The 20183-nt window shown below is 55.2% G+C and overlaps 1 protein-coding gene and 2 non-coding genes across 3 annotated transcripts; 1 reads left to right on the forward strand and 2 right to left on the reverse strand.

The window, feature by feature from the left end:
- Nucleotides 1-1468: 1468 nt before the first annotated feature.
- TMEM214 (transmembrane protein 214) lies at nucleotides 1469-18641 on the reverse strand. The gene is made up of 17 exons (XM_054179827.1): nucleotides 18494-18641; nucleotides 17995-18200; nucleotides 15673-15823; nucleotides 14347-14481; nucleotides 13645-13727; nucleotides 12298-12403; nucleotides 10411-10492; nucleotides 9357-9458; nucleotides 9108-9249; nucleotides 8647-8738; nucleotides 8485-8533; nucleotides 7497-7610; nucleotides 7063-7180; nucleotides 6555-6651; nucleotides 3988-4156; nucleotides 2556-2707; nucleotides 1469-1874 (listed from the first exon to the last, which is right to left on the reverse strand). The coding sequence occupies exons 1-17, from the start codon at nucleotides 18639-18641 to the stop codon at nucleotides 1748-1750; spliced, it is 2073 nt and encodes a 690-aa protein (XP_054035802.1). The 3' UTR covers nucleotides 1469-1747.
- An 819-nt stretch (nucleotides 18642-19460) lies between these two features.
- Nucleotides 19461-19624, forward strand: LOC128899922 (U1 spliceosomal RNA). Its single transcript, XR_008463177.1, has one exon. It is a non-coding gene; the product is annotated as a U1 spliceosomal RNA (small nuclear RNA).
- Nucleotides 19625-20019: 395 nt separating this feature from the next.
- Nucleotides 20020-20183, reverse strand: LOC128899923 (U1 spliceosomal RNA). The gene has a single exon (XR_008463178.1). It is a non-coding gene; the product is annotated as a U1 spliceosomal RNA (small nuclear RNA).

Raw genomic sequence — 20183 nt, forward strand, 5'->3', positions numbered from 1 at the left:
TGCCCCGCGGCCGCGGGTGAGCGCAGACGGGGGGGGGCACGCCCACGGGTGTACACGGGGGACAGGCATGTGCGTGGGTGTGCTCGCAGCTATAGGTTCGTACACACCGATACGCACAGCCGCAGGCGTCTAGGCACGCAGGCGTACACGCCCATACCTGCACACCGCCGTACATGTATGTGCACGCACACACATCCACGCATGCACCTACGTGCACAGCTGTGCAGAAGGACACATGCAGGGGCACAGGTACATACGAGCAGACGTATGTACACACATCTGCATACAGAATCATTTCACTGCTTTGGCTAGAAAATAAACCGCTAAGGTCATGGAGCTCAACCCTTATCTACCTCTACCAAGTCTGGTGCCACCACATCCCTCAGCACCACATCTCTGCATCTTTGAAGCCCCTCCAGGGATGAGGATTCAACTACCTCCCTGAGGAGTGAGGTAGAGCCTGTTCCAGCATTTGAGAACCCTTTCAGTGAAGAAGTTTCTTTTAGTGTCCAAACTAAACCTCCCCTGGTACAACTTGAGGCTGTTTTCTAGTATCCTATCACTTGTTACTAGGGACAACCAACCTCCACCTCTCTCCAACCTCCTTTCAGCGACTTATAGAGAGGGAGAATGTCTCCCCTCAGCCTCCTTTTCTCCAAACAACCCCAGTTCCCTTAGCTGCTCCTCACAAGGCCTCTTTCTCCAGACCCTTCACCAGCTTTGTTGCCCTTCTCTAGACACACCCCAAACTGCACAGAGTATTTGAAGTGTGGCCTCACCAGTGCCAAGTACAGGCACACAATCACTTCTGTTCTGCCGATCCAAGCTGTTACATGCATGCACATGTACAGACACATACAGATGCACACATAGGCATCCACCCACACACATCTAAATACACACATGTACTTGCCCACACATCTACACTCCCAACAGATGCATGTGCATGTCTATATATGCAGACATGCACAAGCACCCAAACAGATGCACATACTCATGTGTGCACACATCAATACATATCAATACACGTTCCCACAGATACACATGTCCAACCCCCCAAGCACATGTATACACATATGTCCACAACATGCATGTCCACATACATGCTCCTCTACCCCACAGCAGCCAAACCATGGACAGGAGTCTCAAAGCCACCATCCCACACGTGCCAATGAGTATTCTATCCCCTCTGAGTTCTACATCCCTCTCAAACCCTGCCCGAGACGCACCCACAACCCCCCACTGGGTCACACAAACACTTTTCCCCCTCCTTCACTCTCCTGCCCAGGTCCAAGGCAGGGGGAAACAGTGCTCCTCAGGGACTGAAACCGCAGGAATTGGTGTTTTCCCCCACCAAAGTGGGCTAGACCCTGAGCACAGTAGTTCACCAGAGCCCTCCCCCACCCTGCAGACAGGAACAAAACCCACAATAAAAAGACAAAAACCCTAGAAATAAAAATGAGTCCAGTTCATTCAGCCATGGGAACTGAGGGGGAGGAGAGGGAACATGGGAGTCACTTGCCCACGTAACACGGGACAGGGAAAGACAAAAGGAATTCACATGGTGTGGAAAAGACCTGGATGTGTGTTGCCTAGGAAAGAAAAAAACTCCTCTGTAAGCTCAGATTTGAGCCCAAAACCCCCATGTGAGTCTCCCTCCATCCCACGTTGTGCTGGAGACACTCCTCGGTGGCTGGAGCATCGGGAGACGGCAGGACTGTGTGTCCCCTCTCCTCCAGGAAGCAGGTCAGTGTCCGGAAATCATGGCCAAGGCCCAGTTTTTGACAGCTATGGTTGTGTTTTGCAGGTAAATCCAAGAGGAATAGGAAAAGCTCGTCAGGTGTTCCCTCACACAGTCCCAGGACACTTCTCCGCTGCAAGGGGGAGAAGAACAGGTTATGGGCAGGGAAATCACCATTTGTGGAGCAGTGGCAGTGACCCAGCCCCAGTGTTACAAGCCCAGGAGGGATATGAGAGCACCCTAAGCTGTCAGCTACAGGGACACACTGCGGAAGAATGTCCTGAACCCCTTGGAAAGGCCCTGCCCAGGAACACCAGCTCCATCTCCCTAGACTATGACCTCTCTGCCAGGAAGAGCATGGAGCCAGTTCTGTAGTGAGAGCAGGAGTAAACTATACCTACACCAGCAGTGTCTGGCTGCATCCCTTCTCCCTGAAGAGGGGCAACTCTTAGCTCAGACAACCCATAGGTGGCCCCACTGCCAGGTCCCACCAGGAGCCAGGGATGAGTGAGAACCCCTGGTCTTTAGTGGTTGCAGGGCTTGAGGAAGCTGAGTGACCTGGCTGTGCTGCCCACAGGCTGAATGTTGCTGCCACAGGGCATGAGCTCTCTGCAGCACCACAGCATCACAGAAGCATTTTGGTTGGAAGAGACTTGTAAGATCAAGTCCAACCATTAACCTGGCACTGCCAGGTCACCACTAGACCATTCACCTCAGCACCACATTTACACAGCTTTTAAACTCCTCCAGGGATAAGGACCCCACCAGTGCCCCACACAGCCTGTTCAGGCTCTGCACCCTCAGAGATGCTCACTTGCAGGAGTCCAGGCAGTGCTGCCAGACTCGCTCCAGCGCCGTGGCCACACAGTCCAGCAGCGGCAGCAGGCAGCTCCGCACCAGGAACAGCAGCAGCTCTCGGACGCATTCGGCAAAATGCAGCAGGAACTGCGGCACCTGGGACTGGAGCTGTGGGGACACAGAGGGATGGAAGAGCTTTAACATCACCTTCACAGGCTGGGTTCAGGTGCCCTGAGGAGCCTGGTGTCTTGCATATCCACGAAGGCTTTACCAAGCCAGGCTGTCCCACAGACAGCCAGGCATCCCAGCGTGGTGGCGGTTGGAAGGCACCTCCGGGCATCACCCAGTCCAACCCACCTGCTAAAGCAGGGTCACCCACAGCAAGCTGCCCAGGGTCACAATATTCAGGCAGGTTTGGAACCTCTCTGGAGAAGGAGACTCCACAGTCTCTGGGCAACCTGGTCCAGGCTTCTGGCACCCTCACAGGAAAGTTTCTTCTGCTCAGATGGAACCTCCTGGGTTTGTCCCTGCTGCCCTTTGTCCTGTTGCTGGGCACCACTGAAAAGAACCTGGCCCCATCCCCTTGTCCCCTGCCCTTTACATACCAATAGGCAGAGAACCTATTGGTTCTTCTCCATGCTAAACATCCCCAGGTCTCTCAGCCTTTCCTCATCAAAGAGATGCTTCACTCCCCTCAGCATCTTCACAGCCTCCACTGGACTCTCTCCAGTAGTTCCTTGCCTCTCTTGAACTGGTCTAAACTGAACCAGGCCCCACCCTCCTGCCATGTTCTGGCATCTCCAAGCCCTCTCCATGATCATTTGGCTCACATGTGGCATGTTTCTACCAAACAGCAGATGCACAGTACCCACAGTGCTCACTCTGGGAGATACTAAAGTCATTCCCCTCCCACTAAACTGCTGATTTTCAGGATATTAGGGGAAAAAAGTCTCCACCAAAAGGGTCATCAGGCACTGAAACACGCTGCCCAAGGAAGTGGAGTCACCATCCCTGGAGGTGTTTAAAAGATATTTGGGTGAGGAGCTTATGGACATCATGGTCTAACAGTTGTGTACAGGGAGATGTTAGGTTATGGTTAGATCCACGATCTTAAGGTCTTTCCTAACCAGGCAACTCTGTCAGTTATCTTTGTGTCCTCTCCCCTTCAGAGCTGACACAGGCACTGCCAGCAGCTGGAAGGCAGCTGGTAAGCAGTACCAGCACAGGGAGAACAGCATCTGAGACCCACACCAGACCCACCAGCACCATAAGGCTCACGGTCAGGCATCAACAGTGACAGTGACATCACATTCCTCCTTCAGACCTCTCCCTTCACTTCCTGCCTGTGGTATTGCAACCTGACAGGGACCCCAACACAGCCTCTGCAGTCCCCCAAGGCCTCTCTCAGCATTCCTGGTCTCTCCCAGCAGCTGAAACACCCTTCTTACCCACTCGATGAAGCCAGGCAAGCTGTCATGGATGCCAGAGAGCAGAGAGAAACTCTGCTCAGACATGTACAGGGCCAGCTCAACACTCTTCACCCAGAGCAGCTCCAGCTGTGGCTGCAGGACAGCCACTGCCTGGGAGCTGTAGACAGGCAGGGTCTGCTCCAGCCACCTGCAAGAGTCAGGAGGAATAGAGTTAACTCCAATTGGTGATATGTTACAAGTGCTGTTCCCCATGGCTCAGTACTGAATACATACATATACATACATAGAATAAACCAGGTTGGAAGAGACCTTCAAGATCATCGCGTCCAACCCATCAACCAATCCAACACCGCCCAAGCAACTAACCCACAGCACCAAGTACCCTGTCAAGTCTTCTCCTAAAAACCTCCAGTGATGGCGACTCCACCACCTCCCCAGGCAGCCCATTCCAATGTGCAATCACTCTTTCTGTATAGAACTTTTTTCTAACATCCAGCCTGAACCTCCCCTGGCGCAGCCTGAGACTGTGTCCTCTTGTTCTGGTACTGCTTGCCTGGGAGAAGAGACCAACATCCGTCTGTCTACAACCTCCCTTCAGGTAGTTGTAGAGAGTAATAAGGTCACCCCTGAGTCTCCTCTTCTCCAGGCTAAGCAACCCCAGCTCCCTCAGCCTCTCCTCGTAGGGCTTATGTTCCAAACCCCTCACCAACTTTGTTGCTCTCCTCTGGACTCGTTCCAGCAAGTCAACATCCTTCCTAAACTGAGGGGCCCAGAACTGGACACAGTACTCGAGGTGCGGCCTAACCAGTGCAGTGTACAGGGGCAGAATGACCTCCCTGCTCCTGCTGGCCACACTGTTCCTGATGCAGGCCAGGATGCCATTGGCCCTCTTAGCTGCCTGGGCACACTGCAGGCTCATGTTCAGTCTACCGTCGACCAGCACCCCCAGGTCCCTCTCAGCCTGACTGCTCTCCAGCCACTCTGACCCCAGCCTGTAGCTCTGCATGGGGTTGTTGTGGCCAATGTGCAGAACCTGGCACTTGGATGTGTTCAATCTCATGCCGTTGGACTCTGCCCATCTGCCCAGCCTGTCGAGGTCCCTCTGCAGAGCCTCTCTACCCTCCAGCAGATCAACTCCTGCGCCCAGCTTGGTGTCGTCAGCAAATTTACTGATGATGGACTCGATGCCCTCGTCCAGATCATCAATAAAGATGTTAAAGAGCAAGGGGCCCAGTACTGATCCCTGGGGCACACCACTGGTGACTGGCTGCCAGCTGGATGTGGCACCATTCACTACCACTCTCTGGGCTCGGCCCTCCAGCCAGTTCCTAACCCATCTCAGTGTGCTCCCATCCAAGCCATGGGCTGACAGCTTGGCCAGGAGTTTGCTATGGGGAACGGTGTCAAAGGCCTTGCTGAGGTCCAGGTAGACTACATCCACAGCCTGGCCCACATCCACCAGGCGGGTCACCTGATCATAGAAGGAGATCAGGTTGGTCAGGCAGGACCTGCCCTTCCTAAACCCATGCTGGCTGGGCCTGATCCCTTGGCCATCCTCTAAGTGTTGTGTGATTGCACTCAGGATGACCTGCTCCATAATCTTTCCTGGCACTGAGGTCAGGCTGACAGGCCTGTAATTCCCTGGCTCATCCAACCGGCCCTTCTTGTGGATGGGTACCACGTTGGCCAGCTTCCAGTCAGCTGGGATCTCTCCAGTGAGCCAGGACTGATGAAAAATAATGGAGAGTGGCTTGGCCAGCTCATCTGCCAGCTCTCTCAGCACCCTAGGATGGATCCCATCTGGTCCCATGGACTTGTGGGGGTCCAAGCTGCTGAGGAGAGCTCCTATCACTTGCTCATGGAACACAGGGAAACCATGCAGCTCCCTGGCTCCCTCTGCCAGTTCTGCAGGCCAGCTGTCTGGTAGACGTTCTTTCCAGCTAGTAAAAACTGAGGTAAAGAAGGTGTTAAGTACCTCTGCCTTTTCCTCATCCTGTGTTACAACATTTCCTTCCATGTCAACCAAGGAGTGGAGGTTGTCCCTGCCCTTCCTCTTGCTATTAATATATTTATAGAAGGACTTTTTGTTGTCCTTCACATCAGAGGCCAGTTTAAGTTCCAAATATGCTTTTGCCTCCCTAATTTTCCTCCTACATGCCCTAGCAACCTCTTTAAACATTCCATGGGACCTCTTCTGTTCAATATCTTTATCAACAATCTGGATGGGGGGATCAAGGGCATACTCAGTAAGTTTGCAGATGACACCAAGCTGCGCAGCAGTGTTGATCTGCTTGAAGATCAGAAAGTTCTACAGAGGAGTAGGAGCAAGTTAGGGGCAGGTTTCTCCTCCCAAGGTAACAAGCTATAGGACAAGAAGAACTAGTCTCAAGTTGTGCTGTGGGAGGTTTAGCAAGCTGCTGCCAAGGAGAGAGAAGAAATCCAGAGCTGACTTCAGTTTTTCTCCAGGCAACACCAGGAACACTTCCCAGCAAGGAGGGCTCTCTAAGAAGATTGCTCTGTGCTGTGGGAATATCCTCACACCCATCCAGCCACACACACTGCCACCCAGCACTGGCACCACTGACCTGTACCCTTCCAGGCAGCTGTGGGAGACCTTCTTCCAGGCTTGCTGAGAGACTGGCAGGATGCTGGTGGAACGAAGCAGGCGAGCAGAAGAGGAGGCTGTAAGAGACAAGAACCACTCCCTGAGCAATTCTCTGACTTGATCTGTGGGAGCAGTGTTCTCAGCCTGTCCCTGAACCCTCTCTCTGGGAACGCTTAGCTTGAGCTGCTTCACAAAAACATCTTCAAGATGCTCCAAGGTGGGACAAAGAGACATAGAAACTCCCAAGCAGAGAGGAAGCCTGGGGGAGTGGGGACAGGCAGGAGGAGTCTTTCTGCAGCCTGTTGAAAGCATCTGGCCAACACAGTCCACATACCCCTCAAGCAATTCCAGAGACACATCATCAGGACCATGCTGCTCATCAGCATAGATCCGAGGTGAAGGGAGGGCTGTGGAAGGGTGTTGCTCAGGAGAACTGCCAGGTTATTGATCCCCAAGGATGTTCCATCCCATCAGAGAGAGCCCCTTACCCTGGAAGGAGCCATGAGTCCGAACGTCGTGCAGGAGGAAGCCAGCCCCAAAGACCAGGAGGACGAGCAGCAGCCGGGACCAGGGGACGCCCCGGCCCTTCATCTTGTGCAGCAGCTCCTGGGCAGGCGGAAGGATGAGGCCCAGTGAACATGTGGCTGCCAAGGCCAGGGAGGTTTCCACACTGCTGCACTGGCAGCTGCTCACACCACCCACCCCTGGCTTCCCAGTGGGAACCAGTGTCATCTGCGGAGCAGCTGGGAGGATGGACAGGAGCCAGCAACATCTGTCCCCAGCATGTCCTGCAAACACGCTGCTGTGAGGCCCCAGCCCGGCATGTGCTGGTGGCAGGAGAGGCCAACCACAACTCCAGCACAGAGCCAAAACCCGGGCCCTGGCTGTCACAGCACAGCAGCCACCCTGTCCCAGGGCTCACCTTGCAGGCAGCGTCGCAGGCAGACACATCCTGGTCACTGCTGGAACCCTTTGCCACCAGCTCCTCATTCGTCACTTTGAATGAGTGAACCGTTTCCTGCAGTGACTGATGCACCTTGGGGAAAGCAAGAGCTGTGTCATGGCACTCGGCACTGCCAGCTGGTGGCACCCTGCCCCAAAGAGGCTGTGAGAAGGAGCAGAAGGAGAGGGGATGGGATGGGCAGAAACATTGAGGACAAGCAGGACAGATGAAGCTGCGGTGGCAACTCCAAGGGTCCTGCATCAAGACCAGGTGCCTTGACCAAGCCAGCCAGCCTGCTGCTCCAGAGTGGCCAGAGTTGCTTGAAAACCAGCAGTGACCAGTGTGATCTCCCCACACACATAATCCCACCTGTGGCAGGGATTGGAAAAGATCATCTATTCCAACCTCTCTGCTACAGCAGGTCACCTACAGCAGGTTGCCCAGGTCTGCAATCTCCAAGTGCATTTGGAACCTCTCCAGACATGACGACTTCACAACCTCTCTGGCAAACCTGATCCAGGCCTCTGGCACCCTCATAGGAAAGTTTTTCCTCATGTTCAGATGGAACCTCCTGGGTTCCAGTTTGTGTCTGTTGCCCCTTGTCCTATTGGTGGGCACCACTGAAAAGAGTCTGATACCTTGATGTCCTCTTGACCCTTTAGGTGAAGAGCTTCCTCTCAGCACCAGAACAGCAAGGCCTATGAGGGGCTGAATCCAGAATATCTGAGTCCTGGTGCAGCCCATGGAGAGTAAGAGGCCCTCCTGTGTCTGCAGGCACTGTGTGGCCTGTCTCCAGGACATGGTGCCACCTTTTCAGCCTGGCAGGGACATGCCCACTAGAGCAGTACCAGATGAGCATATAACAGATCCCACAGGGACACTGCTCATACAGGGACCTGCTACAGGAGCACCTGTTCATTGTCTCCCCAGCCTAGAAAACTCCTCCTTCCCACAGCTCCCTCCTTACCTTCTTGCTGCTGCTCTCCCAGGACTCCAGTAGATGGTTCAGAAGCAAACTTAGGGGGGAAAGAAAGCACAAGGCTGGATCAGGGGCTCCATGAAGTAATTTAATACACTCCTAAACACTAGCAGGTTGGTGCTGTTCCTCCTCAGAGCAGCAGGAACCAACCTGGACTGGGAAAGGTGCTTGGTGTAGAGCTGCCTCCAGACGCTGAAGCTCAGGGGGTCCAGGCTCAGGCACTGGCTCATGGAGGTTAGGAGCTGGGAAGAGACCAGACAGCAGGTCAGCACACTTGATCTGGGCCCCCAGCATGACACAGGTCTCTTGGTCTGGAACACGAGACAGCTGCTCTGGGCTGTGTGCTGGCACCGTGACCTCTTGTTGGCATCTCTCTGCTCAGACTCTGACACTGGGGAGCTGAGCCTGCAAGAGAACCAGTGCCTGGCCATGCCAGGTAGCCAGGCTGGTGGATGGCAGAACCTCATGCCCAGTGCAGCGAGTAGGACGGGACGGATAGGACCTGCTTGGCCCTCCCTCCTCGCTGGAACGCCAGGGCTGCCACACAGCTACATGCTGGGACCAAGAGTCCCATGGTGCTGCTGGCCATGCATCCCCCATCCAGGGCTCACCTCTTTTTTCATGCTGGGAGGGCAGCTCAGCGTTGCTCGGGAGAGGAAGGAGGGGAAGTAGGTGTGCAGTGTGGTCTCTGGCTTTGCGCCAAACGCCAGCACCTTCAGGCGAGGGTAGAGCTGCCGCAGCTCCTCCTGCAGGCTGAGGGGAGATTGCACTGGGGCTGCAGGCAGCGGCCAGCCTGGCCACTGGGGTGTTCACCCCAAGCCACAGCCCACACTGGGGAGTACTAGAGGGTGTCAGCATACTTGGGTGGCAGTGAGTTGTTGGGCATGAAGGCAAAATCCAGGAGGGGGAAGAAATCCTTGGGTCCAATCATGCCAAAGCCTTTGGTCAGGTTTGGGTGCATCCTGTGTGGCACAAACACACCCTGTGAGCTGGGACAGACATGCCAGGGGCCCCACACAGCCCTGGAGGGATGGGAGAACAACCACCCTCAGCCTGGCATCAGTGGGATGCACCAGTGGGAGGCACCAAATGCCAGTGGTTTCCAGCCACCACAGTCATTGGCCTCCACTGCTACTCAGGGCCACACCACATAGGCAGCTCTGGGGCTCCAGGGGCCACATCCCTTCCTAGCAGCAGCCAGCTGGGCAGGATGGATACAGCAGCTGCCTTCATACTCTGGAACAAGGCAGCCAACCCATTTCTGGGCCTGTGGCCGGGCAGCCACCCTGATACTTTCAGTATCCCCACACCATGGCTGTGGCCATGCTGCAAAGGACACACAGAAAAAGGGGGCTTGTGGAGCCACTTCCAGGGAACAAAGCTAGCAGAGTTGGCATTCCAGCCAGTGCTGGAGCCACTGCCATAATTCCCAGCTTCTTTCCACCATGCCCAGGTGGCCATGCTGGAGACAGTGGCTATCCTGACTGGTGGGAAGTGGCCACAGAGCCACCTGTCCCAGTCCTCAGCCAGGAAAAGGCTCATCTGCCTGTGATGAAGAACGCTGCTGGCACTTCTCACTGCAGCCAGGACCCCTGATGTGCCCAAGCACCACAAGCACAAGTGGACATAGGGACCCTGTTCCTCAGAGTACTGCCTTTCTGGGCATGGACACTCACAGCAGAGCTGCTCTCCCAGGCTTGTGGTGGCACTGGAGAAGCCTGGTCCTGGTACAGTATTACACCAGCACTGCCATAGCCTCAACATTCAGCACTGGAGCCAAGTGGCTGAGCCACTTGCCTGCCCAGGGCCTGCCAGGAAGGGCTTTGCTTCCACTCCACCAACCTCCCCATGTGAGGAAAGGCACCAGCAGGGCCCCCAAAAGAGCAAAGATGCCGAAAGCAAGGTGTGACTCACATCAACAGACGGTCCAGATAGGTAACAGCGTAAGGGGACAGAGATTTGATTCCTAGCACCGGGAGCATGACACCGAGCCACACTGTGGAGAGAGGCCATGGTCAGGAGCAGGGGGACAAGATCATGGAGTCACAGAATCATTTTGGTTAGAAAAGACCTTTATGATCCAGTCCAACCATTAATCCAGCACTGCCAGGCCACCACTAAACCATATCCCCTTGCACTACATCTACACAGCTTTTAAACCCCTCCAGGGATGACTCCACAAGGGCTCTGAGCAACCTGTTCTAGTGTTTGACAACCCTTTTGGGGAAGAAATTGTTGCTTGTGTTGAACTTAAATCTCCCTGGCACAGCTTGAGGCTATTTCCTCTTGCCCCATTATTTGTTACTTGGGAGAAGAGACCAACCTTCACCTTGCTTCAACCTGCTTTCAGGGAGTTGGAGAGAATGAGAAAGTCTCTTTTGAATCTCCTTTTCTCCGGGCTCAACAACTCCAGTTCCCTCAAGATGCTCCTCAGAAGACTTGTGTTCTAGACCCTTCACCATCCTTGTTGTCCTTCTTTAGATATGCTCCAGCCCTTCAATGTCCTTCTTGGAAAGTGAGGGGCCCAAATCTGAACATACTATTCATGATACAACTTCAGATCAGGGAGCAGGAGAGCTCTTGCTGTGCCTCCACACACTCACATGCTCCCTGGCCATGCCACATGCTCCACCCATCAGCACAAGCACTCCTTGGGTGCACAGGCAGCAAGTGAAGAGCAGAGGAACCTTCAGGTGCCAGGCCCACAGTAATATTTAAACCCAGGACAAACCATGATCCCATTTCCCCACTTAAACCACCCAGAAGGCAACCAGACAAACAGACCCCTTGGGAAGGGCTGCGGGGCCGCTGTGCTGCCTGGCTTGTCCTGTCAGGCAGGATGAGCCCTGCTGAGAGTCAGTGGTTCCCTGTCCCAGCTTGGGGAAGATGCTCCCTGGAGATGAAATGCTGTTAAGGGCAGTTTGTGTCACTATTTAACCACCCAGGCTGGACAGGAGATCTGAACCCACCCTTCTGAGGGCAATATACTTCTTGCAACATCTTTAGCTGCCCTGAAAATAACTGAGCTCTAGCAGTGTCACCATGGAGTCAGTTTGCCTCTACAAACACACTTCAGCACAGGTCACCCCCTCTGTGACGGTGACCAGCCTTGAACACATGTGGCCAAAGAACAAAGGCACCCACAAGGAACCAGCCAGCAGCAGCCAGCTGTGACACACCAGGTAGCATAGCCTGACCAGGCCCCACCATTGCTGAGAGTCATGAGCTGAAGGGTCTTTCCCAACCTGAATGACTTTATGAGGACAGGTTTTTCAGCAGGGCCTGTTGTGACAGGATGAGGGGTGATGGTTTTAAACTGAAGGAGGGGAGATTAAGACTAGTTTGAAAGAAGAAATAGTTTAGGTGGTGACACCTAGCCCAGGTCACCCAGAGGTGGTAGATGCTCAATTCCTGGCAAAAACACAGGTCAGGTTAGATGGGGCTCTGAGCAACCTGCTCTAGTGTCCCTGCTCACTGCATGGGGCTTCACTACATGAGTTTTAAAGGTCTCTTCCCACCCAAACCATTCCATGATTCGATGACTCTGCTCTGAAGGGAGGACCACATAGGGAGGGACACACAGTGGCTGCAGACACTCCAGTTCCCAGCTGTCCACCTGGAGCAGTCTGCCCTGAGGATCCCCCATCTCTGGCATTTTTCAGCAGTGGGAAGGTGCATTTTGGAACAGACTGCATGCCTGGGCAACACCAGGGTCACCCTGGCTCTCTTTCCACTGCCCAGGGAGGGATGGGTGCCTCTCAGCAGGGACAGATGCCCAACTCACTGCTCTACATCTCTCACCTTTCAGGCCCTCGTGGAGGTCAGTGTGTCCAGCCTGTCCCAGTGCCCAGAGGACAGTGAGGCATTTCGCTGGCTTGTTCTGCTGGGACCGCAACACCTCCAAGTACTGTGGCAAAGACAAGAGCTGCTAGTTGAGCAGAGCCTCAGTCCCTCCCACCCCAACACCACTGTGTTACTTCATGGGGCTGCTGGTGTCTCAGGACCACAGCAGCTCCACTGGAAACAGGGCTGCCTGACCAGGAAGGAGTGAGCTGGTGCTGCTGGCAGAGGCCTGTGAACCCTCTCCCCACGATCCCATCACCCCCCCAGCAAACACACTCCATGCACCCACAATATAAATGATATGGGTGCTGTGCTGAGCAACTGAGTACCCTCCATGACTGCTGTGGGCCCATCATCCCCATGAGAACTTTCGAGGGGTGAATATGGGTGCTGTGGTCCCAACTGAAGAACTAAGCACCTGCTATGGATGCTGTGGATCCCCTCCTCATGGTCCCATTACCCCAAGAGGCACTCTCCACACCAGCCCAATCCCAGGAAGGACCCTCAGCACCAAGTGAGGCTGGGAACGTGCCAGTTCTGGGCAGGTGGAACAGCTAACCCCAGCTCTGGGGAAGCAGAGCTGGACAGCACCCAAGCCACAGTTATATAAATATCTGAGGGCTGGGGGTCAAGAGGGAGGGGACAGGCTCTGCTCAGTTGCACCCTGTGATAGGACGAGGGGCAGTGGATATAAACTACAGCACAGGAGGTTCCACCTCAATGTGAGGAGGAACTTCTTCCCTGTGAGGGTCACAGAGCACTGGAACAGGCTCCCCAGAGAGGTTGTGGAGTCTCCTTCTCTGGAGACTTTCAAGATCCATCTGGACGCGTTCCTGTGCAACCCATGCTAGATTCTATCCTCCGGCTCTGGCAGGGGGGTTGGACTCAATGACCTCCAAAGGTCCCTTCCAACCCCTAAGGTCCTGTGATCACCTGCTGCTTTCAAAGGAACAGGACCCCAGAAACCCTCATTCCTGCCCCATGGCTGCTTGGCCACCGAGGGTGGCCAGGTCCTAGTCCCTGCAAGAGCAGCACAGAGGGACAAGGTCTTTAAGGACAAGACACTGCTGGATGTCAGTGCTTGCAGCAGCTCCAGCTCACGTGGGGAGATACTGGAAATACTGGTCCCTCTACATGGGGTACAGGCACAGAGAGGCACAAGGGCTTCATGCATGGGACGACCCCAACAGGCTCCAAAAGGCTTCCAGTTATCAGGAACAGATGCTCATCATACAGCTGCTGCAGTGGTCTTCAAGGCATAAAAAGCAGCAGCACCTCTGGGGTGCAAACCAGGCCCTGGCTCACCTTGCCCAGGTTCGTGGTGGCAATTTTGGGTCTGTCCAGAAGCAGGGCCTGAATGCAGATCCTGTACCCATGCAGCGACTCTCCTGAAACACAGCACAGAAGCTTCTAAGCCATAAGCTGCTTCAAACGTCCCACTCTGCCTGTGACAGCCCCAGAAGGTGCAGGGGGTGATGATCCTGTCCCTGCAGGTACAGAGCAGCCTGGTCACTGGTTAGTGAGCTCCAGACATGAATCCCATCACAGCATCACAGGTCCTGCTCCTTCTTTGGCTGCTCCCCACTCACCTTCTGCTGCAGGGCTCCAGCAGACCTTCAGACCCTACAGATGCCTAGAAACCCATCAGCAATTACCTAAACCCCCCCAACATCCCAGCTCTGCCCTCCAGAACAGCAGCAAGCAGGCACAGTAACTGTCCCCATCAAGACCCCAAGTCCAGGAGCTTCCAAGGCTCGTTTTCCCCTTGCTCATGTTCAAAAGGAGAGGGTCACAGTGGAACCCCATGTTTGCCAGGCACCACCCAACAACCTCCTCTAGCTCTGCCAGCGCCTTGGACAGGGAGCATGGCTGTAGCACAGACTGGTTGCTCCACAATCCCAGAATCTCAGCATGGTGAGGGTTGAAAGGGACCTCTGGAAATCATCTAGTCCACCAACAGAGCACAGTGGGCATGTTGGTGCCATGGACCTGTGCCAAACATCTTACCTGGCGTTTTGTCCAGCTCCTGCAGCATGGTGTAAACACAGTGATCAAAAAAGAGCTCCAGCACACTGGATGACTTTCCCAGCAGGGATCTGATGATGTTCCTTAGCTCCTTGTTCACCAGGCAGTATGGGTAGTCTGGAACCAACGCAAGAGTTCAGTGAGCACCAGTTTGCAAGACTCAGCTACCAGAAACAGCTGGCCCAGCACACAAGGTGGTCATGGCAAAGCACCTTGTCCTTGCACAACACACAGCCAAACCCCAGCTTATTTCTCAGCTGCTCTGCACCAGCTAACTCAGCAGTAAGGGAGTGTTTTCTGCTGAGTGTTGACACTGCAGTTTACCCAAGGGTTTGGGGAAGGAGTTCTGCTCTTTTAACCATTGCCACCCTGACAACAAGTGCTCAAAGCATGCATAGAGCAACACATCAGGCTTCAAATGGAGACCCAGCCAGAATCACTAAACCATTCTGGTTGGAAGAGATCTTTAAGATCAAGTCCAAGTACTGCCAGGTCACCACTAAGCCATGTCCTTCAGCACCACATCTACACAGCTTTTCAATCCCTCTGGAGACAGGGACTCCTCCACTGCCCTGGACAGCACGGGCTAGGGCTTAACAACTGAGGAAAAAATATATTCCTCATGTCTGACCTAAACCTCCCCTTGCACAACTTGAGGCCAGCTCTTCTTGTCCTGTCACTTGTTCCTTGAGAGAAGAGACCAACACCCAGCTTGCTCCCACCTCCTTTCAGAGGGTTGCAGAGCACATAAAGGTCTCTACCAGTCTTGAGCCTTTTCTATTAACAGGTTTCCCAAGATGGTTTTGCATAGAGAGAAACCTGTTTGGAGCAAAGCCAACCCCTAACATCTCAGTTCATAGGGAACCAGCCCAGACTGTGGGACAGGCTCAACCTGATCTGTCTCAGGTGAGAGTTTTTTCCTGTCACATCTGTTTTGGTCTCACCTGTTTTGGTGTTTCTGAAACCTGGCTCCATAGCAAGCTGGCCTCTAACCCATGCACTTCAGAAACTGCACAAAATAAGGATGGCAAGGAAAACAGCACTGAAATCTTTCAGGTCTTCTTCTTGGGACCAAGACAGCTGGACTTGATCTTAAGGTTCTCTTCCAAGCTAAATGAGACTGCCCATCAGGGAAGAGAGGAGAGGCTGCTTCTTCCCAGGCACTGAGCCCAGCTGCCCCATCACCCCTCTGCCTGGCACCCTGTGGTTTTAAGAATGACCCCAATCTCTCCTAGACGTGGAGAAGCACTAGTCCCTTGTGCCCCACAAAACACAAGGCCCTCCTCAGCAGTAGGGCAAGTCACTGACCATGGGGGTGCTGGCTGAGCAAGGGGTCACTCCGGGGAGTCTGCAGCTTGTAGTTGAGGTATCCAGCCAGGTCCTTCACCCAGACGGATGGGTTCTCAGGGAACATGCTCTGGCTCTTAGCCAGCTCCTTCTGCAGGTCTGCCAGGTCAAGCTGAAAGTGACAGACAGAAAAATTCAACCCAGGACATGCAGTACCAAATGAAAAATGAGAACTTCTGCTTCTAAGGGGCTACTGGGCATGGAGAGAAACACTCCCTGCTTCACCGCCAGAGTGCTGCCTTTCCTGCATGGAAACCCCAGTCCACCACTGACTCAGGCAAATGGGAGCAGTGGCCTGGACAGTGTTTTGTCTTGTACTGGAAACACTGGAAAAAACTCTACCAAGGAACAGAAAAAAAAACATGCAGGGAACTGCAGGTGCCTGAAGGGCTGCAGAAAGGCCCAGAGATGTCAGAAGGATGAGCGCTTTCTCAGAGCCTCCTTCCAATTTACCACCACAGTTCTGCTATTCTCCATGTACCCCACAGCATCACCCAGGGCCAGCTGGCTCCATCCACACCATCTCTGGGCAGAGACAGCTTGAGGCTGCAGCTTGGTGAGGATCAGTCCAACGTTACCCTAGTGTGGCTGGTTTGTGTCAACAGTGTCAGAAACTGCACCCAGAGTCCTCCATGGAGAAAACAGCCCAGACCATCAAGACCCCCTCCAATCAACAACCTGCAATCAACAAAGCATGAGGACAGGAAGCAACTCAAGTTCCCTCACCGTCTTCCTTCTATGTTGTCTGTCACCAAACACACTCATCACCTGCTTTCAAACTCAGATTCTCTGCCAGCTCACAGGGAGACCCTGTCCACACGCCAGAGGTAGGAGAGCAGCAAGATTTTAATGGCTGTCGGAAGCTGTGAAGAGTCTAACGCTTCCTTCCATGGAGTTCAGCTACAGCACATCAATAAACCTGAGCTGGGCACCTCCTGTTGTGCATTTACTCCAGCAACCACTTTGAAAAAAAGGAGTAACAACAAAATAGCTGCTGCTACATGGGCAAACTGAATGAGGCTGTTGGCAAAGGCAGGGGAGCAGCAGTTGCACAACAGCTCAGCCACTGCTAAGCTGCATGGGGCACTTATGGGACAACCACACTGCAGTCCAGGGCTGCTCTCCTGAGGAATATCTGCCCTGACACATGCAGAAACAATGCATCCACTCTGCTCTTAGCTGTCTCTGCGCACAAAGCTGGATGCGGGGAACTGCTGAGTTGGAGAAACCCCCTACTCCTGCAACAGAGGAGACCAAAAGCGCTCAGGGTACAAACAAGGTGGTGCTAGCAAGAAGCTGGATGTCTCAGTGCTGCAGGAGAGCCCTGCCAGGCAGCCACTTTCCCTCAACAAAGAGTCCATCTGGGGTTCCTTCCCAAAACCTGCCCATGCTCAGACATGAGAAGCAAAGGAGTTCTACAGATTTATCCGAAGTGCAGGGAGCATGAGATGCAGAAACAGCTCTCTGGAACGTCACATGGCAAGACAGGGAGGATTCACTGATGAGGCTCTCTGAGGATTCCTCCCAGGCAGCAGACAAGGAGTGGGTGATGTGAGAAACCAGAAATTCCCTTCCAGCCAGCTCCTGCCTACTGCAAAAGCAGAACTCCAAGCAGAATAGGGATCTCCCAGACAAGCCCAGGGCTTGCCAATGCATCAACACCATCTGTTCCACTCCCACAGCAACCGTGACCACCCCAGGCCACAGCTGGAGTGCTCATCCCTGAATGAAGGTGGGGACACCTGAATGAGCCCAGGGGGCACTGGGAAGCAGGAGCCAGCCTCCTGCTTCTCCCAAGGTGTGATGAACCCCTGTAACAAGGCTGAACCACTCTTTGTGCTGCTTCCTTCAACTGGATTTAATGACAACCCCACCCCCATCCTGACAACCCAGGCTCTCGCTCCTGAAGCAGGGGAGAGTGCAGGCTACCAGAACAATGCCCAGCCTCAGGTATCCAAGGGTAGAATTACATAGAATAAACCAGGTTGGAAGAGACCTTCAAGATCATCGCGTCCAACCCCTCAACCAATCCAACACCACCTAAACAACTAAACCATGGCACCAAGTACCCCATCAAGCCCCCTCCTGAACACCCTCAATGATGGCGACTCCACCACCTCCCCAGGCAGCTTCCCCAGAGCTTCGTTTCTGCCATGTTGAAGTGGGGTGGGAATGACCTGTGTGCCCTCAGGCCTGCAGGAACTGGGTGGGCTGGAGATGAGCAACCTGCAGACAGGTGCTGGCAGGGTGCTCACAAGGCACAGCGCAGCCAGGCACACTCACAGCTCTCAGGGCTTCCTCCAGTGTGCGGCACTTGCCCGGCTTGATGCTGGCATCATTCGACGGTGGCTTCTTCGTGCTCTTCCCTGCATGCTGCCTCCGATGTGGCTGTTCAGGAGCTGAGGTAGGAGGAACCTGCTCCTTGTTCTGTTTCTTCAGCGTCCTCTCAAAGCCCAGCTCGAAAATGGTGTCGGAGGTAGCAATGGGAGCTGGAACCGGGACACAGGGGAGAAGATGGCCAGGGAGCACCAAGAACACCGACAGACGGGGCGACGGGGAACAAGGACAGTTCCCGGGAGCGGCAGACAAACTGGGCCTGAGTCTCGGTGTGAGCTCTACAAGGACAGTCGCCCCTAGCCCCACCACCCCGATGGAGCCCAGTACCCCGACGGCCCGACCCACCGCCCCATGCCGCGCTGGGAGCTGGCCCGATCGCCCCGGGCAGACTCTCCCCAGACCTCCGGGAGACCGCGCGGGACATCCTCACCCAGCACATACTCACCGGCCAAAGACAGCACCCGGCCGGCATTGGCCTCGCCCAGGGCGCGGCGGCTGCCGGTGCCGCCCGCAGTCCGCCGTCCCTTCCGCACCACCTCCCAGCGCCCGCCTCCCGCCGAGACCGGGCCCGGGCCCGCGCCCACCGCCGCCATCGTCGCCTCACCCCGAGGAGCGGCAGGCGACAGCGCGGGGCGCGTGCGCACACGGGCCCCGCCTGTTGGGTACAGCCACTCGCACCGCCCCTGCCCATTGGCTGTAGCTGCAGACACGCGCAGCGCGCCGCTCGTGCCACGTCCCCGCCCCGCCCCGCTAGGTCAGAAGGCAGCCGCGGGTACGCCTCGGCGGGGCGGGGACAGGCGGCTCCGGCCCCCAGCGATTCCCAACTTCCAGAGCAGCCGAGCTCCGCACCCACAGCGATGCCGCTGGCAGTTGGTCTCGGCTGCCAGTCCCGTGCCCACTGGGCATTGCCAGTGTTGACCGAGGCGTTGTCCTGGGACACGGCACCGCGGGCCTCGGGAAAGGCACGGACTCGGATAGAGTTAGTCCGAGGTGGGGGGAAAAGGCAGGGCCAGCAGAGCAGGACCGCAGCACGCTGATTCTGTCGCTCCCGGCAGAGCTTCGTCGGGAGGGGCGGGGCGATGCGGGAGGGGCGGGGCCTTGGGGCGGGGACGGGGGCCTTGGGGCCTGCACAGCTGTCAGCAGAGCCACAACGAAGCGACAGGGCGGAGCCTCGGGCACCGGAGCAGGGCCATGCAGATCAGATACCGCGCAGGGCGCCGGGAGCTCCCTGTCCCCTTAACCGCCGGGCATGGGCGGCGCGGGTGGAGGCGGCACATGGGTGTGGGCAGGATGTCGATGTCGGAACGGAGCGTGGTGGCATGTGCGAGGTATCGTGGAGGTGCCTATGGAGGTGCCCATGTGCTAGGTGTGTGCCCGGCGGTCGGCAGTGTCGGCGGAGGGGTAAAGAGAGCATACTTACCTGGCAGGGGAGACACCATGATCAGGCAGGTGGTTTTCCCAGGGCGAGGCTCATCCTTTGCACTCCGGGTGTGCTGACCCCTGCGATTTCCCCAAATGCGGGAAACTCGACTGCATAATTTGTGGTAGTGGGGGACTGCGTTCGCGCTCTCCCCTGATATTGTTGTCACAAGAATAGTTTTATCTGAAGTGTGTAGCGACGGGAGTAAATAAACCCCTAGGGAGAGGAGGTTGGATGGGGTCAGTCGCCGGGGGTGGGCTGGCGCTGAGCACTCCGTGTTCCCAAGCTGATTGACCTCCTTGTTCTGCCACCTACCGCTTCGCTCTGAGCGGCGGTTCGAAAATTACAGAACCTGCCCGACTTCTGTGGGAACCACGAGTCTCGGCCTCTGCTACCGCGGTATCGTGATGGAACTTGGTGCCTTTCCTGCCATTCTCGGAGGGAGGGCTTTGGTAGCAAGCAGTTCCACAAACCCAACTACTTTTGAACCGCGAGGCGAAAAAGCACACGCTCCGTCTCAACGGTCGTCTCTACCTTTATCACCAGAACACCAGGGGAGAGCGCGAACGCAGTCCCCCACTACCACAAATTATGCAGTCGAGTTTCCCGCATTTGGGGAAATCGCAGGGGTCAGCACACCCGGAGTGCAAAGGATGAGCCTCGCCCTGGGAAAACCACCTGCCTGATCATGGTGTCTCCCCTGCCAGGTAAGTAT

Source organism: Dryobates pubescens, chromosome 3 (assembly GCF_014839835.1).
Source record: "Dryobates pubescens isolate bDryPub1 chromosome 3, bDryPub1.pri, whole genome shotgun sequence".
Lineage (NCBI taxonomy): Eukaryota > Metazoa > Chordata > Aves > Piciformes > Picidae > Dryobates > Dryobates pubescens.